This window comes from Lethenteron reissneri, chromosome 69 (genome assembly GCF_015708825.2).
Source record: "Lethenteron reissneri isolate LAM-NWPU_2019-01 chromosome 69, ASM1570882v1, whole genome shotgun sequence".
Taxonomy (NCBI): domain Eukaryota; kingdom Metazoa; phylum Chordata; class Hyperoartia; order Petromyzontiformes; family Petromyzontidae; genus Lethenteron; species Lethenteron reissneri.
This window is the reverse complement of record NC_083847.1, coordinates 4360330-4383956: the sequence shown is the minus strand read 5'-3', so window position 1 is coordinate 4383956 and position 23627 is coordinate 4360330. Positions and strand designations below refer to the sequence as shown.

At 50.2% G+C, this 23627-nt stretch overlaps 1 protein-coding gene and 1 long non-coding RNA gene across 2 annotated transcripts; both read right to left on the bottom strand.

Moving 5' to 3' along the window:
- Positions 1–424: 424 nt before the first annotated feature.
- Positions 425–9061, bottom strand: LOC133360641 (uncharacterized). Its single transcript, XM_061579438.1, has 5 exons — positions 8555–9061; positions 6213–6329; positions 5622–5672; positions 2715–2809; positions 425–518 (listed from the first exon to the last, which is right to left on the bottom strand). Exons 1-5 carry the CDS (start codon positions 9059–9061, stop codon positions 425–427), a joined length of 864 nt encoding a protein of 287 aa, XP_061435422.1.
- A 334-nt stretch (positions 9062–9395) lies between these two features.
- Positions 9396–22606, bottom strand: LOC133360802 (uncharacterized). The gene is made up of 3 exons (XR_009757301.1): positions 22154–22606; positions 21914–21972; positions 9396–9451 (listed from the first exon to the last, which is right to left on the bottom strand). It is a non-coding gene; the product is annotated as an uncharacterized LOC133360802 (long non-coding RNA).
- Between the last annotated feature and the right edge of the window lie 1021 nt (positions 22607–23627).

Genomic DNA, 23627 nt, shown 5'->3' with positions numbered 1-23627 from the left:
AGGTAGCTAGAGAACCAGGTCAGGCTGGCGCTGTATCGCAGTGGAAAAAGGTAGGTAGCTAGAGAACCAGGCCAGGCTGGCCCTGTATCGCAGTGGAAAAAGGTAGGTAGCTAGAGAACCAGGTCAGGCTGGCGCTGTATCGCAGTGGAAAAAGGTAGGTAGCTAGAGAACCAGGTCAGGCTGGCCCTGTATCGCAGTGGAAAAAAGGTAGGTAGCTAGAGAACCAGGTCAGGCTGGCCCTGTATCACCGGTGGAAAAAGGTAGGTAGCTAGAGAACCAGGTCAGGCTGGCGCTGTATCGCAGTGGAAAAAGGTAGGTAGCTAGAGAACCAGGTCAGGCTGGCGCTGTATCGCAGTGGAAAAAGGTAGGTAGCTAGAGAACCAGGCCAGGCTGGCCCTGTATCGCAGTGGAAAAAGGTAGGTAGCTAGAGAACCAGGCCAGGCTGGCGCTGTATCGCCAGCGAAGGTGCTAGACGGATTGCCTTACCCTCATCCGATCTGGGCTTGTGAAAAGAGCTCCTGCAAAGTAAAAAAGCAAACACGGCGAGTAAGAATCGTGGCTGTGCGAGGCGGGCGGAGGTCGCTACGGTTGAAAAATCGCCTTTGGCCGCTGGCTTTCTATCATCACGAGACATCCTTTGCCAGTAGCAAAATACAATAATAGTTTTTTTAAATCCTTTATATTAAGTTCACTTGCTTGCTTGCTTGCTTACGACCGTGCAAATCTTTCGGTCGTTTTTTTAACCCACTTCCCGTGATCCAATCGAGCTGACGTTTTTGCACACAGACTCGTTGTGCGAGACAATTTATTTTCGTGAAAATTTTTTTCCCAAAATTTTACACTTTTTAGGAAAAAATAAATTATATTTAATTAGCAATTGCTTAATGGTGGCAGGCAATCATCTGACCCATAGGTGGCAGCCATCTCAAGCCAGAGGACGAGAGGACTCTAGCCGCCACGCATATAAAGGATTTATAGAGAAAAACTTTGTTTATACGGGTTAATTTTTTTACCCTTTTATCTGGCACAAAACTGACACCTTTTTTACGAGGAGTCATGTTTGCATAGACCACAATACCTGCAGTCATAATGCAAACAAAAACACAACTCTGGTAATGTATGCACTGTCCTTGAAGTTGATTGGTCCACACCCGAGACAGCTTTCCTTAGAGCCTAGTCTCACATGGTGTTGGACCAGATGACGCCAAAAGGCGCACAACTCAAAGGCAACGCACCATCAGAGTATGAGAGCTCGGGGTGAAGCATTTACACCATTGGAACCTCATTTGCCAGTAGCAAAATATAATTGTTTTTTTACCCTTTTATCTGGCAACAAAACTGACACCTTTTTTACAAGGAGTCATGTTTGCATAGACCACAATACCTGCAGTCGTAATGCAAACAAAAAACACAACTCTGATAATGATATGCACTGTCCTTGAAGTTGATTGGTCCACACCCGAGACAGCTTTTCTTAGAGCCTAGTCTCACATGGTGTTGGACCAGATGACGGGTCGCCGGGTTCGTAGCGCAGCGTAGCGGCAAGTTGCCTTGCTGGTTGCACCCACACGCTAAAGCGCTGCCGGTAACCACGGCGATCACAGCCACCACCGCCATCACCACCACACCGCACGCTGCACCTCTGCGCGTCAACTCCACCAACTAAACATGCAACAGCAGCGACAACGACGACAACAACTAAAAGAACAACAGGGAAAACACAACAGCGCAACAACGACAGCACAATAACAACACAATGATAAAGCAGCAACAACACAACAACACAACAACATAACGGGACGATGGCAACACCACAACACAACAGCACCACACAACAACACAACAACATAACGGGACGACAACAACACCACGACAACACAACAACGATAACACCACAACACCACAACAACACCACAACACAACAACAACACAACACAACGGGACGACAACAACACCGACAACAACACCACGACAACACAACAACGATAACACCACAACACCACAACAACAACACCGACAACAACACAACAACACCACAACACAACAACAACACAACAACATAACGGGACGACAACAACACTGACAACACCAGGACCACACCACAACAACACAACAACATAACGGGACGACAACAACACCGACAACAACACAACGACAACAACACAACTAAAAAAACAGCGAAAACACAAAAGCACAACAAGGACAGCACAACGACAAAGCAGCGACAGCACAACAGCAACCCCACAACAACAACAACACATAATGGGATGATGACAACACCACAACATAACAACACCACAACACAACAACACAACGGGACGACAACAACACCACCACAACACAACGACAACAAGGACGAGGGCAGGGAGGCGTTACTCACGTGCGCGGTAGATCCAAGTGCAACAACAACACCGACAACAACAACGACAACACAACGACAACAACACAACAACAACAACACAACAACAACAACACAACGACAACAACAACACAATAACCACAACACAACAACAACGAGGACGAGGGCAGGGAGGCGTCACTCACGTGCGCGGCATATCCAAGTGCGACAACAACACAGACAACAACACAACAACACGACAACACAACAACACCACAACACAACAACAACAACACAACAACAACACAACGACAACAACAACACAATAACCACAACACAACAACAACGAGGACGAGGGCAGGGAGGCGTTACTCACGTGCGCGGCAGATCCAAGTGCGGTGCCCGTTTTGGCGTGTCCGGCGTAGACAACTTCCTGTGCACGGCCACCCGCTCCGGAGACTGGTGCGCCGACTGGGACACACACACACGCACACACACACAGTCACACATACACAAAGCACACACACACACGCGCACAGAGAGATCGCACACACACACGCACACACACACAGAGAGATCGCACACACAGAGAGATCGCACACACACACACACAGACAGACAGAGACCGCACACACACACACGCAACGCACAGTCACGCACACACACACAGAGATCGCACACACACAGAGATCGCACACACACGCAGAGACCGCACACACAGAGAGACCGCACACACACAGAGACATCGCACACACACACAGAGAGATCGCACACACACACAGAGAGATCGCACACACACACAGAGACCGCACACACAGAGACCGCACACACACACAGAGACCGCACACACACACAGAGAGATCGCACACACACACAGAGACCACACACACAGAGACCGCACACACACAGAGACATCACACACACACACAGAGACCGCACACACAGAGACATCGCACACACACACAGAGACCGCACACACACACAGAGACCGCACACACACAGAGAGATCGCACACACACAGAGACATCACACACACACACAGAGACCGCACACACAGAGACCGCACACACACAGAGACATCGCACACACACACAGAGAGATCGCACACACACACAGAGACCGCACACACACACAGAGACCGCACACACACACAGAGACCGCACACACACAGAGAGATCGCACACACACACAGAGACAGCGCACACACACAGAGACATCACACACACACACAGAGACATCGCACACACACACAGAGACATCGCACACACACACAGAGACATCGCACACACACAGAGACATCACACACACACACAGAGACATCGCACACACACAGAGACATCACACACACACACAGAGACATCGCACACACACACAGAGACCGCACACACAGAGAGATCGCACACACACACAGAGACATCGCACACACACACAGAGACCGCACACACACAGAGACCGCACACACACAGAGACCGCACACACACACACAGAGACCGCACACACACACACAGAGAGACCGCACACACACACAGAGAGATCGCACACACACACAGAGACCGCACACACACACACACACACACAGAGACCGCACACACACACAGAGAGATCGCACACACACACAGAGACCGCACACACACACACAGAGACCGCACACACAGAGAGATCGCACACACACACAGAGACCGCACACACACACACAGAGACCGCACACACACACAGAGAGATCGCACACACACACAGAGACCGCACACACACACACAGAGACCGCACACACACACACAGAGACCGCACACACACACAGAGAGATCGCACACACACACAGAGACCGCACACACACACAGAGACCGCACACACACACACAGAGACCGCACACACACACACAGAGACCGCACACACACACACAGAGACCGCACACACACACACAGAGACCGCACACACACACACACACAGAGAGATCGCACACACACGCACCGCACACACAATGTGAGAGATTAGCATGATGTTAAAGTGAGGAATTAGCATGTAACTGGGCACGGAAGTGGCTATGTTAATGTGAGATTAGCATGATGTTAATGTGAGAGATTAGCATGTAACTGGGCACAGAAGTGGCTATGTTAATGTGAGATTAGCATGATGTTAATGTGAGAAATTAGCATGTAACTGGGCACAAAAGTGGCTATGTTAATGTGAGAGATTAGCATGATGTTAATGTGAGAGATTAGCGTGTAACTGGGCACGGTGGTAGCTATGTTAATGTGAGAGATTAGCATGATGTTAATGTGAGAGATTAGCATGTAACTGGGCACAGAAGTGGCTATGTTAATGTGAGATTAGCATGATGTTAATGTGAGAAATTAGCGTGTAACTGGGCACGGTGGTAGCTATGTTAATGTGAGAGATTAGCATGATGTTAATGTGAGAAATTAGCATGTAACTGGGCACAGAAGTGGCTATGTTAATGTGAAATTAGCATGATGTTAATGTGAGAGATTAGCATGTAACTGGGCACAGAAGTGGCTATGTTAATGTGAGATTAGCATGATGTTAATGTGAGAAATTAGCATGTAACTGGGCACAGAAGTAGCTATGTTAATGTGAGAGATTAGCATGATGTTAATGTGAGAGATTAGCATGATGTTAATGTGAGAAATTAGCATGTAACTGGGCACAGAAGTAGCTGTGTGAATGTGAGAGATTACCAAGGATGGTGGTGGTGGTGGTGATGATGACAAGGATGGTGGCGGTGGTGGCGATGGCGGTGCTAGTGGTGAAAGTGACGAAGATCACGATGTATTGACGTTAAACTTCTTTCGCACCGTACGTAGCGGGGGTGGTGGTGACGGTGGCGGTGGTGACGGTGGTGGCGGTGATGACGGTGGTGGTGGTGACGGTGGTGGCGGTGGTGACGGTGGTGGTGGTGACGGTGGTGGCGGTGGTGACGGTGGTGGTGGTGATGACGGTGGTGGTGGTGACGGTGGTGACGGTGACGACGGTGGTGGCGGTGGTGGTGACGGTGGTGGTGGTGATGACGGTGGTGGTGGTGACGGTGGTGACGGTGATGACGGTGGTGGTGGTGACGGTGGTGACGGTGACGACGGTGGCGGTGGTGACGGTGGTGGTGGTGACGACGGTGGTGGCGACCGTGGTGGTGGTGACGGTGGTGGTGGTGGTAATGACGGTGGTGGTGGTAATGACGGTGGTGACGGTGGTGGTGGTGACGGTGGTGGTGGCGACGGCGGTGGCGGTGGTGGTGACAGTGGTGGTGGTGGCGGTGGTGGTGAGGTACCTGTGTCTGCAGCCTGTCCGTGATAAGGTCCGTGGCTTTGCAATCCTCTTCCTGTGGGAACCCAAGTGCACAACAAAGACAAAGATCACCCGTGTAGCCTGCCACCGACTGTTGGGGCAAGTGTCTCCTTCACAGGCATCGCTAACAGCACTTGCCCCTGCGGCCTCTACAGAGGCTACACGGGGGACCTTTGTCTTCTTCATAGGTGCTGCTGCTGCTCGCTAACAGCACTTGCCCCTGCGGCCTGTACAGAGGCTACACGGGGGACCTTTGTCTTTGTCTCATTCACTTGCCCCTGCTGCCCTACTAGAGGCTACCTGGGGGAGCTTGGTCTTTGTCTCATTCACTTGCCCCTGCTGCCCTACTAGAGGCTACCTGGGGGAGCTTGGTCTTTGTCTCATTCACTTGCCCCTGCTGCCATACTAGAGGCTACCTGGGGGAGCTTGGTCTTTGTCTCATTCACTTGCCCCTGCTGCCCTACTAGAGGCTACCTGGGGGAGCTTTGTCTCGTCTAGGCGCTGCTGCTACTCGCTAACAGCACTTGCCCCTGCGGCCTCTACAGAGGCGACACGTGTCCTAGCGTGCGATCACCTCCTGCACGTGGCGCATGTGGATGTCGATGAGGGACTCCAGGACGTGAGGCACGGACGCTGTGCCCAGCAGCGAGGAGTAGGCCTGTGCCAGCAGCTGTAGCTGCAGGCTTCCGGCCTACACAGGGATACAACAACGGAGGGTGATGGTGGGTGGGTGAGTGGGTAAGATGGTGGGTGGGTGGGATGGTGGGTGGGTGGGTGGGATGGTGGGTGGGTTGGGATGGTGGGTGAGTAGGCCTGTGCCAGCAGCTGTAGCTGCAGGCTTCCGGCCTACACAGGGATACAACGGAGGGTGAAGGCGGGGCACCGTCTGTTAGGTTGTTGGTGGGTGAGATGGTGGGTGGGTTGGTGGGATGGTGGGTGGGTTGGTGAGTGGGTGAGATGGTGTGTGTGTGGGTGAGATGATCGATGGGTGAGATGGTGGGTGGATGGATGGGTGAGATAGTGGTTGAGTGGGTGAGATGGTGGGTGGGTGGTTGAGTGGGTGAGATGGTGGGTGGGTGAGTGGGTGAGATGGTGGGTGGGTGAGATGGTGGGTGTGTGGGTGAGATGATCGATGGGTGAGATGGTGGGTGGATGGATGGGTGAGATAGTGGTTGAGTGAGATGGTGGGTGGGATGGTGAGATGGTGGTTGAGTGGGTGAGATGGTGGGTGGGTGGTTGAGTGGGTGAGATGGTGGGTGGGTGACATGGTGGGTGGGATGGTGGGTGGGTGGTTGGGTGGGTGAGATGGTGGGTGGGTGGTTGAGTGGGTGAGATGGTGGGTGGGTGGTTGAATGAGATGGTGGGTGGGTGAGTGGGTGAGATGGTGGGTGGGCGGGATGGTGAGATGGTGGTTGAGTGGGTGAGATGGTGGGTGGGTGGTTGAGTGGGTGAGATGGTGGGTGGGTGGTTGAGTGGGTGAGATGGTGGGTGGGTGGGATGGTGAGATGGTGGGTGGAATAGATGGTGGGTGGGTGAGTGGGTGAGATGGTGGGTGGGTGAGATGGTGGGTGGGTGGGATGGTGGGTGGGTGGGATGGTGGGTGGGATGGTGAGATGGTGGGTGGGTGAGATGGTGTGTGGGTGAGATGGTGGGTGGTTGAGTGGGTGAGATGGTGGGTGGGTGGGATGGTGGGTGGGTGGGTGGGATGGTGGGTGGGTGAGATGGTGGGTGGGTTGGTGGGATGGTGGGTGAGATGGTGGGTGGGTGGTTGAGTGGGAGAGATGGTGGGTGGGTGAGATGGTGGGTGGGTGAGATGGTGGTGGGTGGGTGGTTGAGTGGGTGAGATGGTGAGTGGGTGAGATGGTGGGTGGGTGAGATGGTGGGTGGGTGGGATGGTGAGATGGTGGGTGGGTGAGATGGTGTGTGGGTGAGATGGTGGGTGGTTGAGTGGGTGAGATGGTGGGTGGGTGGGATGGTGGGTGGGTGGGTGGGATGGTGAGATGGTGGTTGGGTGGGATGGTGAGTGAGATGGAGAGTGAGTGAGATGGTGGGTGGGTGGGTGAGATGGTGGGTGAGTGACATGGTGGGTGAGTGAGATGGTGGTTGAGTGGGTGAGATGGTGGGTGGGTGGGATGGTGGTTGAGTGGGTGAGATGGTTTGTGAGTGAGATGGTGGGTGGGTGAGATGTTGGTTGAGTGAGTGAGATGGTGGGTGAGTGAAACAGTAGGTGGGTGGGTGAGATTGTGGGTGGGTGAGATGTTGGTTGAGTGGGTGAGATGTTGGGTGAGTAAATGATTGAGCGAGCGAGATGCCGAGCGAGTTCAAGAGTTCAACTAAATTCTGTGCGACCAGGGTGAGAACTCAGGACAGACCAGAACGGAATTCTCAGTCGCAAAAAATTAACCCGTAAAAACAAAGTTTTTCACTATAAATCCTTTATATGCGTGTTCAATGGGGCCACAACCCAGCCCACATTGGTCTTTGAAACGGGCGGCTAGAGTCCTCTCGTCCTCTGGCTTGAGATGGCTGCCACCTATGGGTCAGATGAATGCCTGCCACCATTAAAGCAATTGGTAATTAAATGTACTTTTTTTTTACCTAAAAAGTGTAAAATTTTGGAAAAAAAATTTTCACGAAAATAAATTGTCACGCACAACGAGTCTGTGTGCTAAATGTCAGCTCGATTGGATCGCGGGGAAGTGGGTTAAAAAACGACCGAAAGATTTGCACGGTCGTAAGCGCGCAAGCAAGCAAGCCAGCGAACTTAATATAAAGGATTTAAAAATCGTGGCAAGTGGGACTGTGACGCCGTAGCACGTTCATCTCCTCTGTCGAGCGATGTCACCGGATCTTTTACTTTTACGGTGGCGTCTACGATGCAACGGTGACGATGGCCACGATGCGAACTCCGCTCACCTCCCCGTGGAACCTGGGCTGACTGAGCCTCAGCCCCTCGCTCTCCAGCAGCTCCAAGAGCCTGGCCTTGAGCTTCAGCCTCGAGATCCTGGCCCCTTCGCCACCGCCACCGCCGCCACAACCACCGCCACCAGCAGAACTATCGCCGCTGTTTGAGGCCTTTCCCACCTCCTCCAAGCTGATGTCGTGAGGCTCTAGGGTAAAGTAGAGTCCCGACGATGCCGCCACCGCCGCCGCCGCCGCACCGGAGTTTCCCGTTGCCGAGGAAGAACGACAGGAGGAGGCGGAGGATGATCGTGAGGGCGACTGGACGGCAAGCAGAGCGGCCGCCGCGTCCAGCAGGGCCCGTCGGTGGGCCGGGTCGGCCACGCCGACAGCGTCGAGGTCGACGGGCCCCAGGCGGCTGGCCATGTCCAGGTCGTCGTAGCCGTTGTCCACCAGGCGACGCAGGTAGGCCTGCAGGCCCAGCGAGGCGAGCCACGCACGCAGGCCTTCGCTAGCCTCCATAGCGGGGAGGGAGGTGGGGGTGGGGGGAAGGGAGGTGGGTGGGGGGGGAAGATGGGGGGGAAGGTGGGAGGGGATGGGGGGGTGGAGGGGAGGAGGGGGGGGAGGGAGCGAGGGGGGGAGATTGGGGGGGGGAGGGAGGGGAGGGAGGGTGGGGGGGGAGGGTAGGGAGGGTGGGGGGGGAGGGTGGGGGGGAGGAGGGGAGGCAGGGAGGGAGGGGAGGGAGGGGAGGCAGGGGAGGGAAGGGAGGGAGGGAGGAGGGAGGGGAGGGAGGGTAGGGGAGGGGAGGGGGGGGGAGGAAAGGTGGGGGGGGAGGAAAGGTGGGGGGGAGGGTGGGGGGGGAAGGTGGGGGGGGAGGGAGGGTCGCTCAAGTTCGCTCCTCAGCCTGCCAGACTGCACGCCAAGGAAGGGAGGTCACGCACACACACGCACGCTGTGCCGGTTACATTCCGTGGACAAAGCTCGCTGCGTTATCAATTATCAGGCGCCTCGAGTACGTTTCCCCACCCCCCGCCATCATTCATTCGTTAAGTGTCATTATGCTTCTAGATTTGAAGCTTTCGTGACGGCAAGGATTCATATTCTTAGGTTTTTTCGGTAAAGTCACCGTGTAGGTAAAACATTAAAATTAATAAAAGTTAAATAAAATAAAAATCACGACGTTTCGGAGGCAACACAAGCTTCCGTCTTCAGGTGGAACCGTCACAGCCACGAGAGCCGTATCAAGTAAATGAGAGATTACAAGAGCTACCACTCCAACCATTATATAAACGGAGTGGTAGCTCTTGCAATCTCTCGTTTACTTGATGCAGCTGTCGTGGCTGTGACGGTTCCACCTGAAGACGGAAGCTTGTGTTGCCTCCGAAACGTCGTGATTTTTATTTTATTTTATTAATTTTAATATTTTTACCTACACAGTGACTTTACCGAAAAGACCTAAGAATATGTCATTATGCTGATGGATAGGTTAGTTGATGGCGATGGTGGTGCTTTAGTGGAGTGGTGTTGTGGCGGCTATGAACCCGGCGTCACGAGTTCGATTCCCGCTCACGGCCAACACCGGTGAAGATTGTCTCGAACCGGTCCTGGGCCTCCTCCCCTAGGTAGACTCGGCCTCAAATGAGCAGCCGTGCCAACGACGTCACGGGAATCTTGAACGTCGTAGACGACACACGCGTAACCGGTCAGAGTATTCATTTTTTTTTGCGTAGGTTTGGTATGCAAACCGCTGCAGTATTCACCAGGTCTGCCTGCTGGTTCGAACCGCAACACCACCCATCCACTCGCTCGGTCACGCACTCATCCACCCACTCATCCACCCACTCATCCACCCACTCAGTCACCCACTCAGTCACCCACTCAGTCACCCACTCAGTCACCCACTCAGTCACCCACTCAGTCACGCACTCATCCATCCACTCGCTCGGTCACGCACTCATCCACCCACTCATCCACCCACTCATCCACCCACTCAGTCACCCACTCAGTCACCCACTCAGTCACGCACTCATCCATCCACTCGCTCGGTCACGCACTCATCCACCCACTCATCCACCCACTCATCCACCCACTCAGTCACCCACTCAGTCACCCACTCAGTCACCCACTCATCCATCCACTCGCTCGGTCACGCACTCATCCACCCACTCATCCACCCACTCATCCACCCACTCAGTCACCCACTCAGTCACCCACTCAGTCACCCACTCATCCATCCACTCGCTCGGTCACGCACTCATCCACCCACTCATCCACCCACTCATCCACCCACTCAGTCACCCACTCAGTCACCCACTCAGTCACGCACTCATCCATCCACTCGCTCGGTCACGCACTCATCCACCCACTCATCCACCCACTCATCCACCCACTCAGTCACCCACTCAGTCACCCACTCAGTCACGCACTCATCCATCCACTCGCTCGGTCACGCACTCATCCACTCGCTCAGTCACACGCTCAGTTACCCGCCCATCCGTACAGTCACACAGTCAGTCACACAGTCAGTCACACAGTCAGCCACACAGTCAGCCACACAGTCAGTCACACAGTCAGCCACACAGTCAGCCACACAGTCAGTCACACAGTCAGTCACACAGTCAGCCACACAGTCAGCCACACAGTCAGCCACACAGTCAGCCACACAGTCAGTCACACAGTCAGTCACACAGTCAGCCACACAGTCAGTCACACAGTCAGCCACACAGTCAGCCACACAGTCAGCCACACAGTCAGCCACACAGTCAGTCACACAGTCAGTCACACAGTCAGTCACACAGTCAGCCACACAGTCAGCCACACAGTCAGTCACACAGTCAGTCACACAGTCAGTCACACAGTCAGTCACACAGTCAGCCACACAGTCAGTCACACAGTCAGTCACACAGTCAGTCACACAGTCAGCCACACAGTCAGCCACACAGTCAGCCACACCAGTCAGTCACACAGTCAGCCACACAGTCAGTCACACAGTCAGTCACACAGTCAGCCACACAGTCAGCCACACAGTCAGTCACACAGTCAGCCACACAGTCAGTCACACAGTCAGCACACAGTCAGCCACACAGTCAGTCACACAGTCAGCCACACAGTCAGTCACACAGTCAGTCACACAGTCAGCCACACAGTCAGCCACACAGTCAGTCACCCACACAGTCAGTCACACAGTCAGTCACACAGTCAGCCACACAGTCAGTCCACACAGTCAGCCACACAGTCAGTCACACAGTCAGTCACACAGTCAGCCACAGTCAGTCACACAGTCAGCACACAGTCAGTCACACAGTCAGCCACACAGTCAGCCACACAGTCAGCCACACAGTCAGCACACAGTCAGTCACACAGTCAGCCACACAGTCAGCCACACAGTCAGTCATCCACACAGTCAGTCATCCACACAGTCAGTCACACAGTCAGTCACACAGTCAGCCACACAGTCAGTCAGTCACACAGTCAGTCACACAGTCAGCCACACAGTCAGTCAGTCATCCACACAGTCAGTCATCCACACAGTCAGTCACCCACACAGTCAGTCATCCACACAGTCAGTCATCCACACAGTCAGTCACACAGTCAGTCACACAGTCAGTCACACAGTCAGCCACACAGTCAGCCACACAGTCAGCCCCACAGTCAGTCACACAGTCAGTCACACAGTCAGCCACACAGTCAGCCACCACAGTCAGTCACACAGTCAGTCACACAGTCAGCCACACAGTCAGCCACACAGTCAGTCACACAGTCAGCACACAGTCAGCCACACAGTCAGCCACACAGTCAGCCACACAGTCAGTCACACAGTCAGTCACACAGTCAGTCCACACAGTCAGCCACACAGTCAGCCACACCGTCAGCCACACAGTCAGCCACACAGTCAGTCACACAGTCAGCCACACAGTCAGTCACACAGTCAGCCACACAGTCAGCCACACAGTCAGCCACCCAGTCAGTCACACAGTCAGTCACACAGTCAGTCACACAGTCAGCCACACAGTCAGCCAACAGTAGCCACACAGTCAGTCACACACAGTCAGTCACACAGTCAGTCACACAGTCAGCCACACAGTCAGCACACAGTCAGCCACACAGTCAGCCACACAGTCAGTCATCCACACAGTCAGTCACACAGTCAGTCACACAGTCAGCCACACAGTCAGTCACACAGTCAGTCCACACAGTCAGTCACACAGTCAGTCACACAGTCAGTCACACAGTCAGCCACACAGTCAGCCACACAGTCAGCCACACAGTCAGTCACACAGTCAGTCACACAGTCAGTCACACAGTCAGTCACACAGTCAGTCACACAGTCAGCACACAGTCAGTCCACACAGTCAGCTCACACAGTCAGCCACACAGTCAGCCACACAGTCAGCACACAGTCAGCCACACAGTCAGCCACACAGTCAGCCACACAGTCAGCCACACAGTCAGCCACACAGTCAGCCCACACAGTCAGCACACAGTCAGCCACACAGTCAGCCACACAGTCAGCCACACAGTCAGTCACACAGTCAGTCACACAGGTCAGTCACACAGTCAGTCACACAGTCAGTCACACAGTCAGCACACAGTCAGTCACACAGTCAGTCACACAGTCAGCCACACAGTCAGCCACACAGTCAGTCACACAGTCAGCCACACAGTCAGCCACACAGTCAGCCACACAAGTCAGCCACACAGTCAGTCACACAGTCAGTCACACAGTCAGTCACACAGTCAGTCACACAGTCAGCCACACAGTCAGCCACACAGTCAGCCACACAGTCAGTCACACAGTCAGTCACCCACACAGTCAGTCACACAGTCAGCCACACAGTCAGCCACACAGTCAGCCACACAGTCAGCCACACAGTCAGTCCACACAGTCAGTCACCCACACAGTCAGTCATCCACACAGTCAGTCATCCACACAGTCAGTCACACAGTCAGTCACACAGTCAGTCACACAGTCAGTCACACAGTCAGCCACACAGTCAGTCACACAGTCAGTCACACAGTCAGTCACACAGTCAGTCACACAGTCAGTCACCCACACAGTCAGCCACACAGTCAGCCACACAGTCAGCCACACAGTCAGCCACACAGTCAGCCACACAGTCAGCCACACAGTCAGTCACACAGTCAGTCACACAGTCAGCCACACAGTCAGTCACACAGTCAGCCCCACAGTCAGCCACACAGTCAGTCACACAGTCAGTCACACAGTCAGCCACACAGTCAGCCACACAGTCAGTCACACAGTCAGCCACACAGTCAGCCACACAGTCAGTCACACAGTCACACAGTCATCCACACAGTCAGTCACACAGTCACACAGTCATCCACACAGTCAGTCACCCACTCATCCACCCACCCACCCAGTCATCCACCCACTCATCCATCCACTCACTCATCCACTCACTCATCCACCCACTCATCCATCCACTCATCCACCCACCCACCCAGTCATCCACCCACTCATCCATCCACTCACTCATCCACTCACTCATCCACCCACTCATCCATCCACCCACTCACTCATCCACCCACTCATCTACTCATCCACCCACTCATCCACCCACTCATCCACCCTCAGTCACCCACTCAATCAGCCATACACCCAGACACGCACTCAGTCAGTCATGCCGTTACTCAGCCACTCACCCACAACTACTCTTGCGAATGTCGTCACGGGATCTTTAAATCCATCCACTGTGACTGAAGCACACAGTGCCTCGTAGCAGTGGCATTACGGTTAACGCACACACACACACCCACACGCACGCACACACGCACGCACACACGCACGCACACACGCACGCACACACGCACGCACACACGCACGCACACACGCACGCACACACGCACGCACACACGCACGCACACGCACACGCACGCACGCACACACGCACGCACACACACACACACGCACGCACGCACGCACGCACACACGCACGCACACACGCACGCACACACACACGCACGCACACACACACGCACACACACACACGCACACACACACGCACACACACGCACACACACACAAAAACAAAAGACAAAGATCCCCCGTATAGCCTGAACAGACTGTAGGGGCAAGTGCTGTTAGCGAGCACCTATGAAGGCCGGAACGGTACACGAGGGGGTGGGTGGCCAGCACCACGCCCGACCGCCTTTGTCTCCCCAGTGGCGATGTTTACACACCGCACCAGGTACTCATTTAAGGCTGAGTCGACCTAGGGGAGGCCCAGGACCGGTTCAGATAATCGTCACTGGTGTTAGCCGTGAGCGGGAATCGAACCCGGGTCGCCAGGTTCATAGCGCAGCGCGCTAACCGCTACACTACCGCTCCCCACACACACACACGCACACACACACACGCACACACACACACACGCACACACACGCACACACACGCACACACACACACGCACACACACACGCACGCACACACACGCACACACACACGCACACACACGCACACACACGCACACACACACACGCACACACACGCACACACACGCACACACACACACGCACACACACACACACGCACACACACGCACACACACGCACACACACGCACGCACACGCACGCACACACACGCACACACGCACACACACACGCACACACACGCGCACACACACACACCCGCAGTATTAACCAGGGTGACCCACCAGAGTAGAACCGTTATAACGCTGGGCTACGCCACGTAGAATGGGAATAATAAAATAATAAAAAATAAAACATTATAAAATAATTCTCACGACGTTTCGGCCACAACGCAAGAAGCCGTCCTCAGGTGAAGAACAGCGTCTGTCGATAAGACAGAGTCTGAATTTTTTCTTATTTTATTATTTCCATTCTACGCGACTTTACCGAAAGAACCAAGAAGATTAATCCCTGCAGTCACGAAAGCTTTAAATCGAAATGTTATTATGTTTTATTTTTATTATTTTATTACTTCCCTTCTACGTGACTTTACCGAAAGAACCAAGAAGATTAATCCCTGCAGTCACGAAAGCTTTAAATCGAAATGTTATTATGTTTTATTTTTCTTATTTTATTACTTCCCTTCTACGTGACTTTACCGAAAGAACCAAGAAGATGAATCCCTGCAGTCACGAAAGCTTTAAATCGAAATTTCACCACCATCCTGTTTAATCGGAGTCTGGGCTGCGATTCGTGCAGACTGTGTGGTTTGGTTTACGGGGCTGGGATAACAACTTTGTGACTCATCTCTCTCCTGCACCGAGAGATTTGACTGTGAGGTCACACAGGGATAGAGACAAAGGTCCCCTGTGTAGCCCACGCACGGCTGTCAGGGCAAGTGCTGTTAGCGAGTAGCAGCAGCGCCTGTGAAGAATGTTGTGCGAGTTTCACACGTAGCCTTTCGCGACCAATATTATCAATAAGAGGTTGGTTTTTTTTGGGTTAGATCGCGTAAATATAAATGTGTCGTTAAACTCGCCTCTTTCAGCAGGATGTATACATTACATCACATTTCGATATTTTACTAGGTTATTTAATTTTAGTGTGCCTTTCTCCTGATTTTCAAGCTTGCGTTGCCGTACCATTTCGTCATCTTGCTTACCGCTGTCTGTTCTCTCTGCCTGGGTCCTCTCTCTTTGGAATTTTCACACTTAAATTCTAACTTAGCAATCTTTGAGATGCGTAATCGACCGGGCTGTGCGTTAATTGTGTGTTGACCGACTCTCTGTGTTGCATTACATTACATTTCGATATTTTGCTAGGTTATTTAATTTTAGTGTGTCCTTCTCATGATTTTCAAGCTTGCGTACCGTACCTCGTTGCCGTCCACTCATTGACATGCTAATTTTTTCTCTGCCCCCTCCCTCTCTCCGCCCCCGCCCCCCTCTCTATATTTAAGGCCCCGTCACAGAAACGACCTCTCGCTTTGTGCCGATACGTGTCCTCTCTCTGTGTGTCCTTGTGATGTCTGTCTGCTTGTATGTCTGTCTATAGTTTTCTGGTTAGATTTTTGTTGCTATTTCTTTTATGCCTGATGATGATGATTACTTGTGTTGCAATCGAAACGTCGTAGTATGCTACTATTGAATTTATTATTTTATCTTTAGACGTGACTTTACCGAAAGAACCAAAGAATAATTCCTTCCATAAATCTGGCTGTCGCCTGATGATGCTGCTTGCTGTTGTAATAACTGGCGAAACGTCCTGGCAGTTGAATTGTAAATGTCGTAGTGGGTTTACTCGCCAACACAACCGGTTAGTGTTGTACTCGTATACTACACTATACTCTACACTGTACACTACACTATACACTACACTATACTCTACACTGTACACTACACTATACACTACACTATACTATAATTGTAAATGTAGTAGCGGGGTTACTCGCCAACACAACCGGTTAGTGTTGTACTAGTATACTACACTATACTCTACACTATACACTACACTACACACTACACTACACACTACACTACACACTACACTACAAGTGGAAATGTCGTAGTGGGTTTACTCTCCAACACACAACCGGTTAGTGTTGAACTAGTATACTACACTATACTCTACACTGTACACTACACTATACACTACACTATACACTACACTATAATTGTAAATGTAGTAGTGGGTTTACTCGCCAACACACAACTGGTTAGTGTTGTACTTGTATACTACACTATACTCTACACTGTACACTACACTATACACTACACTATACACTACACTATACACTACACTATAATTGTAAATGTCGTAGTGGATATACTCTCCAACACACAACCGGTTAGTGCTGTACTAGTATACTACACTATACACTACTATACTAAACACTACACTATACACTACACTATACACACCATAATTGTAAATGTTGTAGTGGGTTTACTCTCCAACACACAACTGGTTAGTGTTGTACTTGTATACTACACTATACTCTACACTGTACACTACACTATACACTACACTATACACTACACTGCAATTGTAAATGTCGTAGTGGGTTTACTCTCCAACACACAACTGGTTAGTGTTGTACTCGTATACTACACTAAACTCTACACTGTACACTACACTATACACTACACTCTAAACTACACTATACACTACACTATACACGACACTGCAATTGTAAATGTTGTAATGGGTTTACTCTCCAACACAAACTGGTTAGTGTTGAACTAGTACTACACTATACACTACACTATACACAAAACTCTACACTATACTCTACACTACACTATACACGTCACACTACACTATACACTACACTGCAATTGTAAATGCCGTAGTGGGTTTACTCTCCAACACACAACCGGTTAGTGCTGTACAAGTATACTATACTAAACACTACACAATACACTACACTATACACTTCACACTACACTATAATTGTAAATGTCGTATTGGGTTTACTCTCCAACACACAACCGGTTAGTGTTGTACTAGTATACTACACTATACACTACACTACACTATACACTACTACACTATACACTACTACACTATACACTACACTATACACTACACTATAATTGTAAATGTAGTAGTGGGTTTACTCTCCAACACACAACCGGTTAGTGCTCAACTAGTAACGAACTGGCCACGTTTTGTTTACACGACACCACCAATACCGATTGGCTGTGAGTCGGGCGGCAGAGGTCGCAAACGGGTTTTGATTCCTTACCCGTACCCGGCCGCACCAGGGTCGCAAACGGGTACCCGTACCCGATACCCGGCTACCCGTACCCGGCCGGGTATCGGGTAGGGTACGGGTATCGGGTACCTGATTGCGACCTCTGGGATGAAGCCATGTTGCAGGCATGGGTGGGTTGATTCTAGGAACTTGAATTGTGAGAAGAGACAAGACGTTGGGAAATGAGTGACAAACGGTGACTCACCAGTGACTCACGGCCTACCCGTACCCGGCCGCACCAGTCACAAACGGGTACCTAGCTACCCGTACCCTACCCGAAATGAGTGACAAACGGTGACTCACCAGTGACTCACGGCCTACCCGTACCCGTACCCGGCCGCACCAGGGTCGCAAATGGGTACCCGTACCCGGCCGGGTACGGGTAGCCGGGTATCGGGTAGGGTACGGGTATCGGGTACCTGATTGCGACCTCTGTCGGGTGGTGGCGGGTTTATCGACGCAGTTATATTGACGTGATCTAACCCCCAAAACACAAACCTCTATTATGGGCGGTGTGTGGTCAGCACTACCACCACGCCATTGCCTGGCCGCCTTTGTCTCCCCAGTGGCGATGTTTTAATAACCTCCATTCGCCACTAAGTGGCGGTGATGTCACCACGACGCTTGTGCCAGGCCATGTGCACCTTGAGGCTGCCACGTGAAGTGTCGAACGCCCGCTGGCAGGAGGTCATGGGGCAGACCCAGCAGGTGCCACGGGTCGACTGGCCGAGATGACTGGCTGATGCACCACCTGTGCCCCCTACTGTGCCAACTTGCTGTGCTTTAGCCACCCGGTGCTCCGCTCGTTGTTGTGTCACGGGGCAGACCCAGCAGGTGCCACGGGTCGACTGACTGAGATGACCGAGATGAGTGGCTGATGCACCACCTGTGCCCCCTACTGTGCCAACTTGCTGTGCTTTAGCCACGCATACCACCAATGGTACTCATATGAGGCTGAGTCGACCTAGGGGAGGCCCAGCTGCCGATTTGGCCACTGATGATGGTGGTGGTGGTGAACAGGAATCGAACTCCGGTGAATGACGGGTTCATAGCGCATTTGCGCTAACCGCTGCACCACCACTCCACACCAGTCACACACATGATGATGATGGTGGTGATGATGATGGTGATGATGATGATGATGGTGGTGATGATGGTGATGATGGTGGTGATGATGGTGATGATGGTGGTGATGATGGTGGTAGTGATGATGATGGTAGTGATGATGGTGGTGGTGATGATGGTAGTCATTATGATGATGGTGGTGATGATGGTAGTCATTATGATGATGGTGGTGATGATGATGATGATAGTCATTATGATGATGGTGGTGATGATGGTGGTGATGATGATGGTGGTGATGATGATGGTGGTGGTGATGATGGTGGTGGTGATGATGGTGGTGATGATGATGATGGTGGTGATGATGGTGGTGATGATGATGATGGTGGTGGTGATGATGATGGTGGTGATGATGCTGGTGATGGTGATGATGATGATGCTGATGATAGTGCTGGTGATGATGATGCTGGTGATGGTGATGATGATGATTGTGGTGATGGTGATGCTGGTGATGGTGATGATGATGCTGATGATGGTGATGCTGGTGATGGTGATGATGATGCTGGTGATGGTGATGATGATGATTGTGGTGATGGTGATGCTGGTGATGGTGATGATGATGCTGGTGATGGTGATGCTGGTGATGGTGCTGGTGATGGTGATGATGATAATGATTGCAAGGCTGGTGGTGCTGGTGGTGGTAATGATGATAATGATGATGATGGTGGTGATGCTGGTAATGCTGGTGGTGGTGATGATGGTGATGATGGTGGTGATGGTGATGGTGGTGGTGATGATGGTGGTGATGGTGATGATGGTGTTGATGGCGACAATGATGACAATGATGGTGGTGATGATGGTGATGATGCTGGTGATGGTGGTGGTGGTGATGATGATGGTGATGATGGTGATGGTGGTGATGATGGTGGTGATGATGATGGTGATGATGATGGTGGTGATGATGGTGGTGGTGATGATGGTGATGATGATGGTGGTGATGATGATGGTGATGATGATGGTGGTGATGATGGTGGTGGTGATGATGATGGTGATGATGGTGATGGTGGTGATGATGGTGGTGATGATGATGGTGATGATGATGGTGGTGATGATGATGGTGATGATGATGGTGGTGATGATGGTGGTGGTGATGATGATGGTGATGATGGTGATGGTGGTGATGATGATGGTGGTGATGATGGTGGTGATGATGGTGATGATGATGGTGATGATGATGGTGGTGATGATGATGGTGATGATGATGGTGGTGATGATGGTGGTGGTGATGATGATGGTGGTGATGATGATGGCGACAATGATGACGATGGCGGTGGTGATGATTGTATTCATGGTGTCAATGATGATGATCAAAATGATGGTGTTGCTGATGATGATGTTGATGACAATGATACTAATATCACATCTCTGCTCGCAATACAATTGACCTTCAAGGGTGTAAGAATGATACTAGTCCAATTAAAATAGCAATTATAAAGTAGCATATCATGGTTAAGTGTATAACAGTGTATCAATGTGTCGTAGTGTAGATTGACACACTATATTGTTTAACAATGTACAGGACTGTATGATTATCGATTATCAGTGTAATTATAGCCACTATTATTGTGTATAATGTGTAACAGTGACCGATTATGATGTTGTATATGAGCCTGTTAAAGACTACGATTGCAATAGGTATGATTAGTATAGTTACATGTAGAAGTTATAAGTTAAGTTATAAGTTAAGTTATAAGTTAAATGTATAAGTTATATGTATAAGTTATAAGTTAAGTTATAAGTTAAGTTATATGTTAAATTATACGTATTAGTTAAATGTATTAGTTATAAGTTTAAGTTATAAGTTAAGTTATATGTATTAGTTAAATGTATAAGTTATATGTTAAGTTATATGTATAAGTTATATGTATTAGTTAAATGTATAAGTTATATGTTAAGTTATATGTATAAGTTATATGTATTAGTTATAAGTAAGTTATAAGTTAAGTTATAAGTTAAGTTATAAGTTAAGTTAAATGTATAAGTTATAAGTTAAGTTATATGTATTAGTTAAATGTATAAGTTATATGTTAAGTTATATGTATAAGTTATATGTATTAGTTATAAGTAAGTTATAAGTTAAGTTATAAGTTAAGTTATAAGTTAAGTTAAATGTATAAGTTATAAGTTAAGTTATAAGTTAAGTTCTAAGTTAAGTTCTAAGTTAAGTTATAAGTTAAGTTATAAGTTAAGTTATATGTATTAGTTATATGTATAAGTTAAATGTATAAGTTATAAGTTAAGTTATAAGTTAACTTCTAAGTTAAGTTATAAGTTAAGTTCTAAGTTAAGTTATAAGCTAAATATACATCTTCTGTGCTATTACAATGTAAGATTATTGCACAATTAATACAATCTTAGCATTTATAACATCGCGATCACAGCGTTTTATTAAAAGCTAATAACTTTATGAACTTTTAAGAGTTTAATGCATTAGGACTTGTACAATGGACACAGTTTAACCGCTATTCAAGGCCATGTTACGATTACAAACTATTACGACTTTAACAAACGAGTTGTACGTTAAAGGTTGTCATAGAGTTTATAAATTAAGACTTAAGAAACTTACCACCCATTAGGTGATCATCTGAAATCGATTCTTGTTCGGTTCGGTGGGTGGATGGGGGCCTACACAAGATACACGCATTCTCTTAACTCTCTAAACAACAATGAACAACACGTTTCCTCATAAAAAGCTTCGCGATGTCGCCGTTGATAAAGTTACAACAACAAAAGCGAATTTAAACTAAACTTTTTTACACGAAATATTTTATAAACAGATAAGGGTCCCCCCTCACTCCTCTCTTACCAGCTTAAACTATGTCACGACTGACGGATTAAAGCAATCCCCTCGTACAAAGTGGACATTTTAAAAAGCGGTACTCTTTTAAAATCGAAACAAAATACTTGTTATTACTCGAAACCAAACTCCATTAAGTTTAGTTCGTTAAATTAGTTTTTTATTTACACGCAAAAAAAAACTTTTCTGAGGGGAAACTTTCACGAACAGCAACGCCGCCACCAGCGCCGCCACAGAAGCGACGACTTCCTGAGGGGCGGGCGTGAGCCGCTTTAGCGCATCGGTCGCGACGAGAAGTTAGAGGGAGAAAGTGCGGTGGTTATATCCTTTGGTAAAGTCACGTAGATAGAAAATTACAAAAAAAATAAAATGAATGCAAAATGAAATTAGAAATAAAATTGAAAATTTTTCAAACTAAATAAAAGTTAAAAAAACCCACGACGTTTCGATCGTAACGCAAATTGTCTTCATCAGGCGGAGAAAAAAACTTGCGGTGGCCATGTTGGTAAGGGGTAGCGCCCATGTTAAGTCAATGGGGCGGTGGGGGGTGGGGAGTGACGCGAGGAGTCCCTGAGTAAGATGGCCGCCATCCACCCGCCACCAAAAATCGGGTTACCCCGACGTAAGATGGCTGACCGCTCACCTGTCTGTTTATCCCTACGTAAGATGGCCGCCACTCACCTGTCTGTTTATCCCTACGTAAGATGCCCGCCACTCACCAAACAGCGGGTTATCTATCCCTACATAAGATGGCTGACGGCCCCCCCACCCGCACGTTACGGTGACGTCACGCGCAATCTCCGCCCCGAGTGAGCGGATGACGAAAAAAAAAGAGACGGATCGATTCCTCGATTCCGGTATCGATTCTACGAATGCGTTAAATCGGCATCGCCGCGTGTGGAATCTAACACCAACGGCGGTAACGTTTTGCTGGAATCGATTCGTAAATAACAGGCGGGGTGGGTGGGTGAGAGAATCGATTAGGTGCGGAAGGAATCGAAGCCTCGGCAATTCACCCCCCCCCCCCCCCCCCGTCATGCGAGTGACGTCACGAGGGGGATTCCCCCCAAATCTCCCCCCACCCCTCGCGATGACGTCACGCCAGAGGCAGGTGGCTCATGACGTCACTTCTCTTGTGCGTTCATCGCGGTGGGGGGTGGGAGGGAATAACGGTAGGGGGGGGGGGGATGACGTCATGATGACGTCATGATGCAATAGAATTCGATTTCTTTTACGAATTGCAAATTGTGCCCCCGAGTTTTGCTGATGATGATGATTTGATGGTGATGATGATGATCTTCTTGGTTTTTTCGGTAAAGTCACGTAGAAGGGAAATAATAAAATAATAAAAATAAAACATAAAATAATTCTCACGACGTTTCGGCTACAACGCAAGCAGCCGTCCTCAGGTGAAGAATGAGACACTGATGATGATGATAACAAAAATAAGTAGGCCAAACCCAACACGTGTTGTTATAGGATA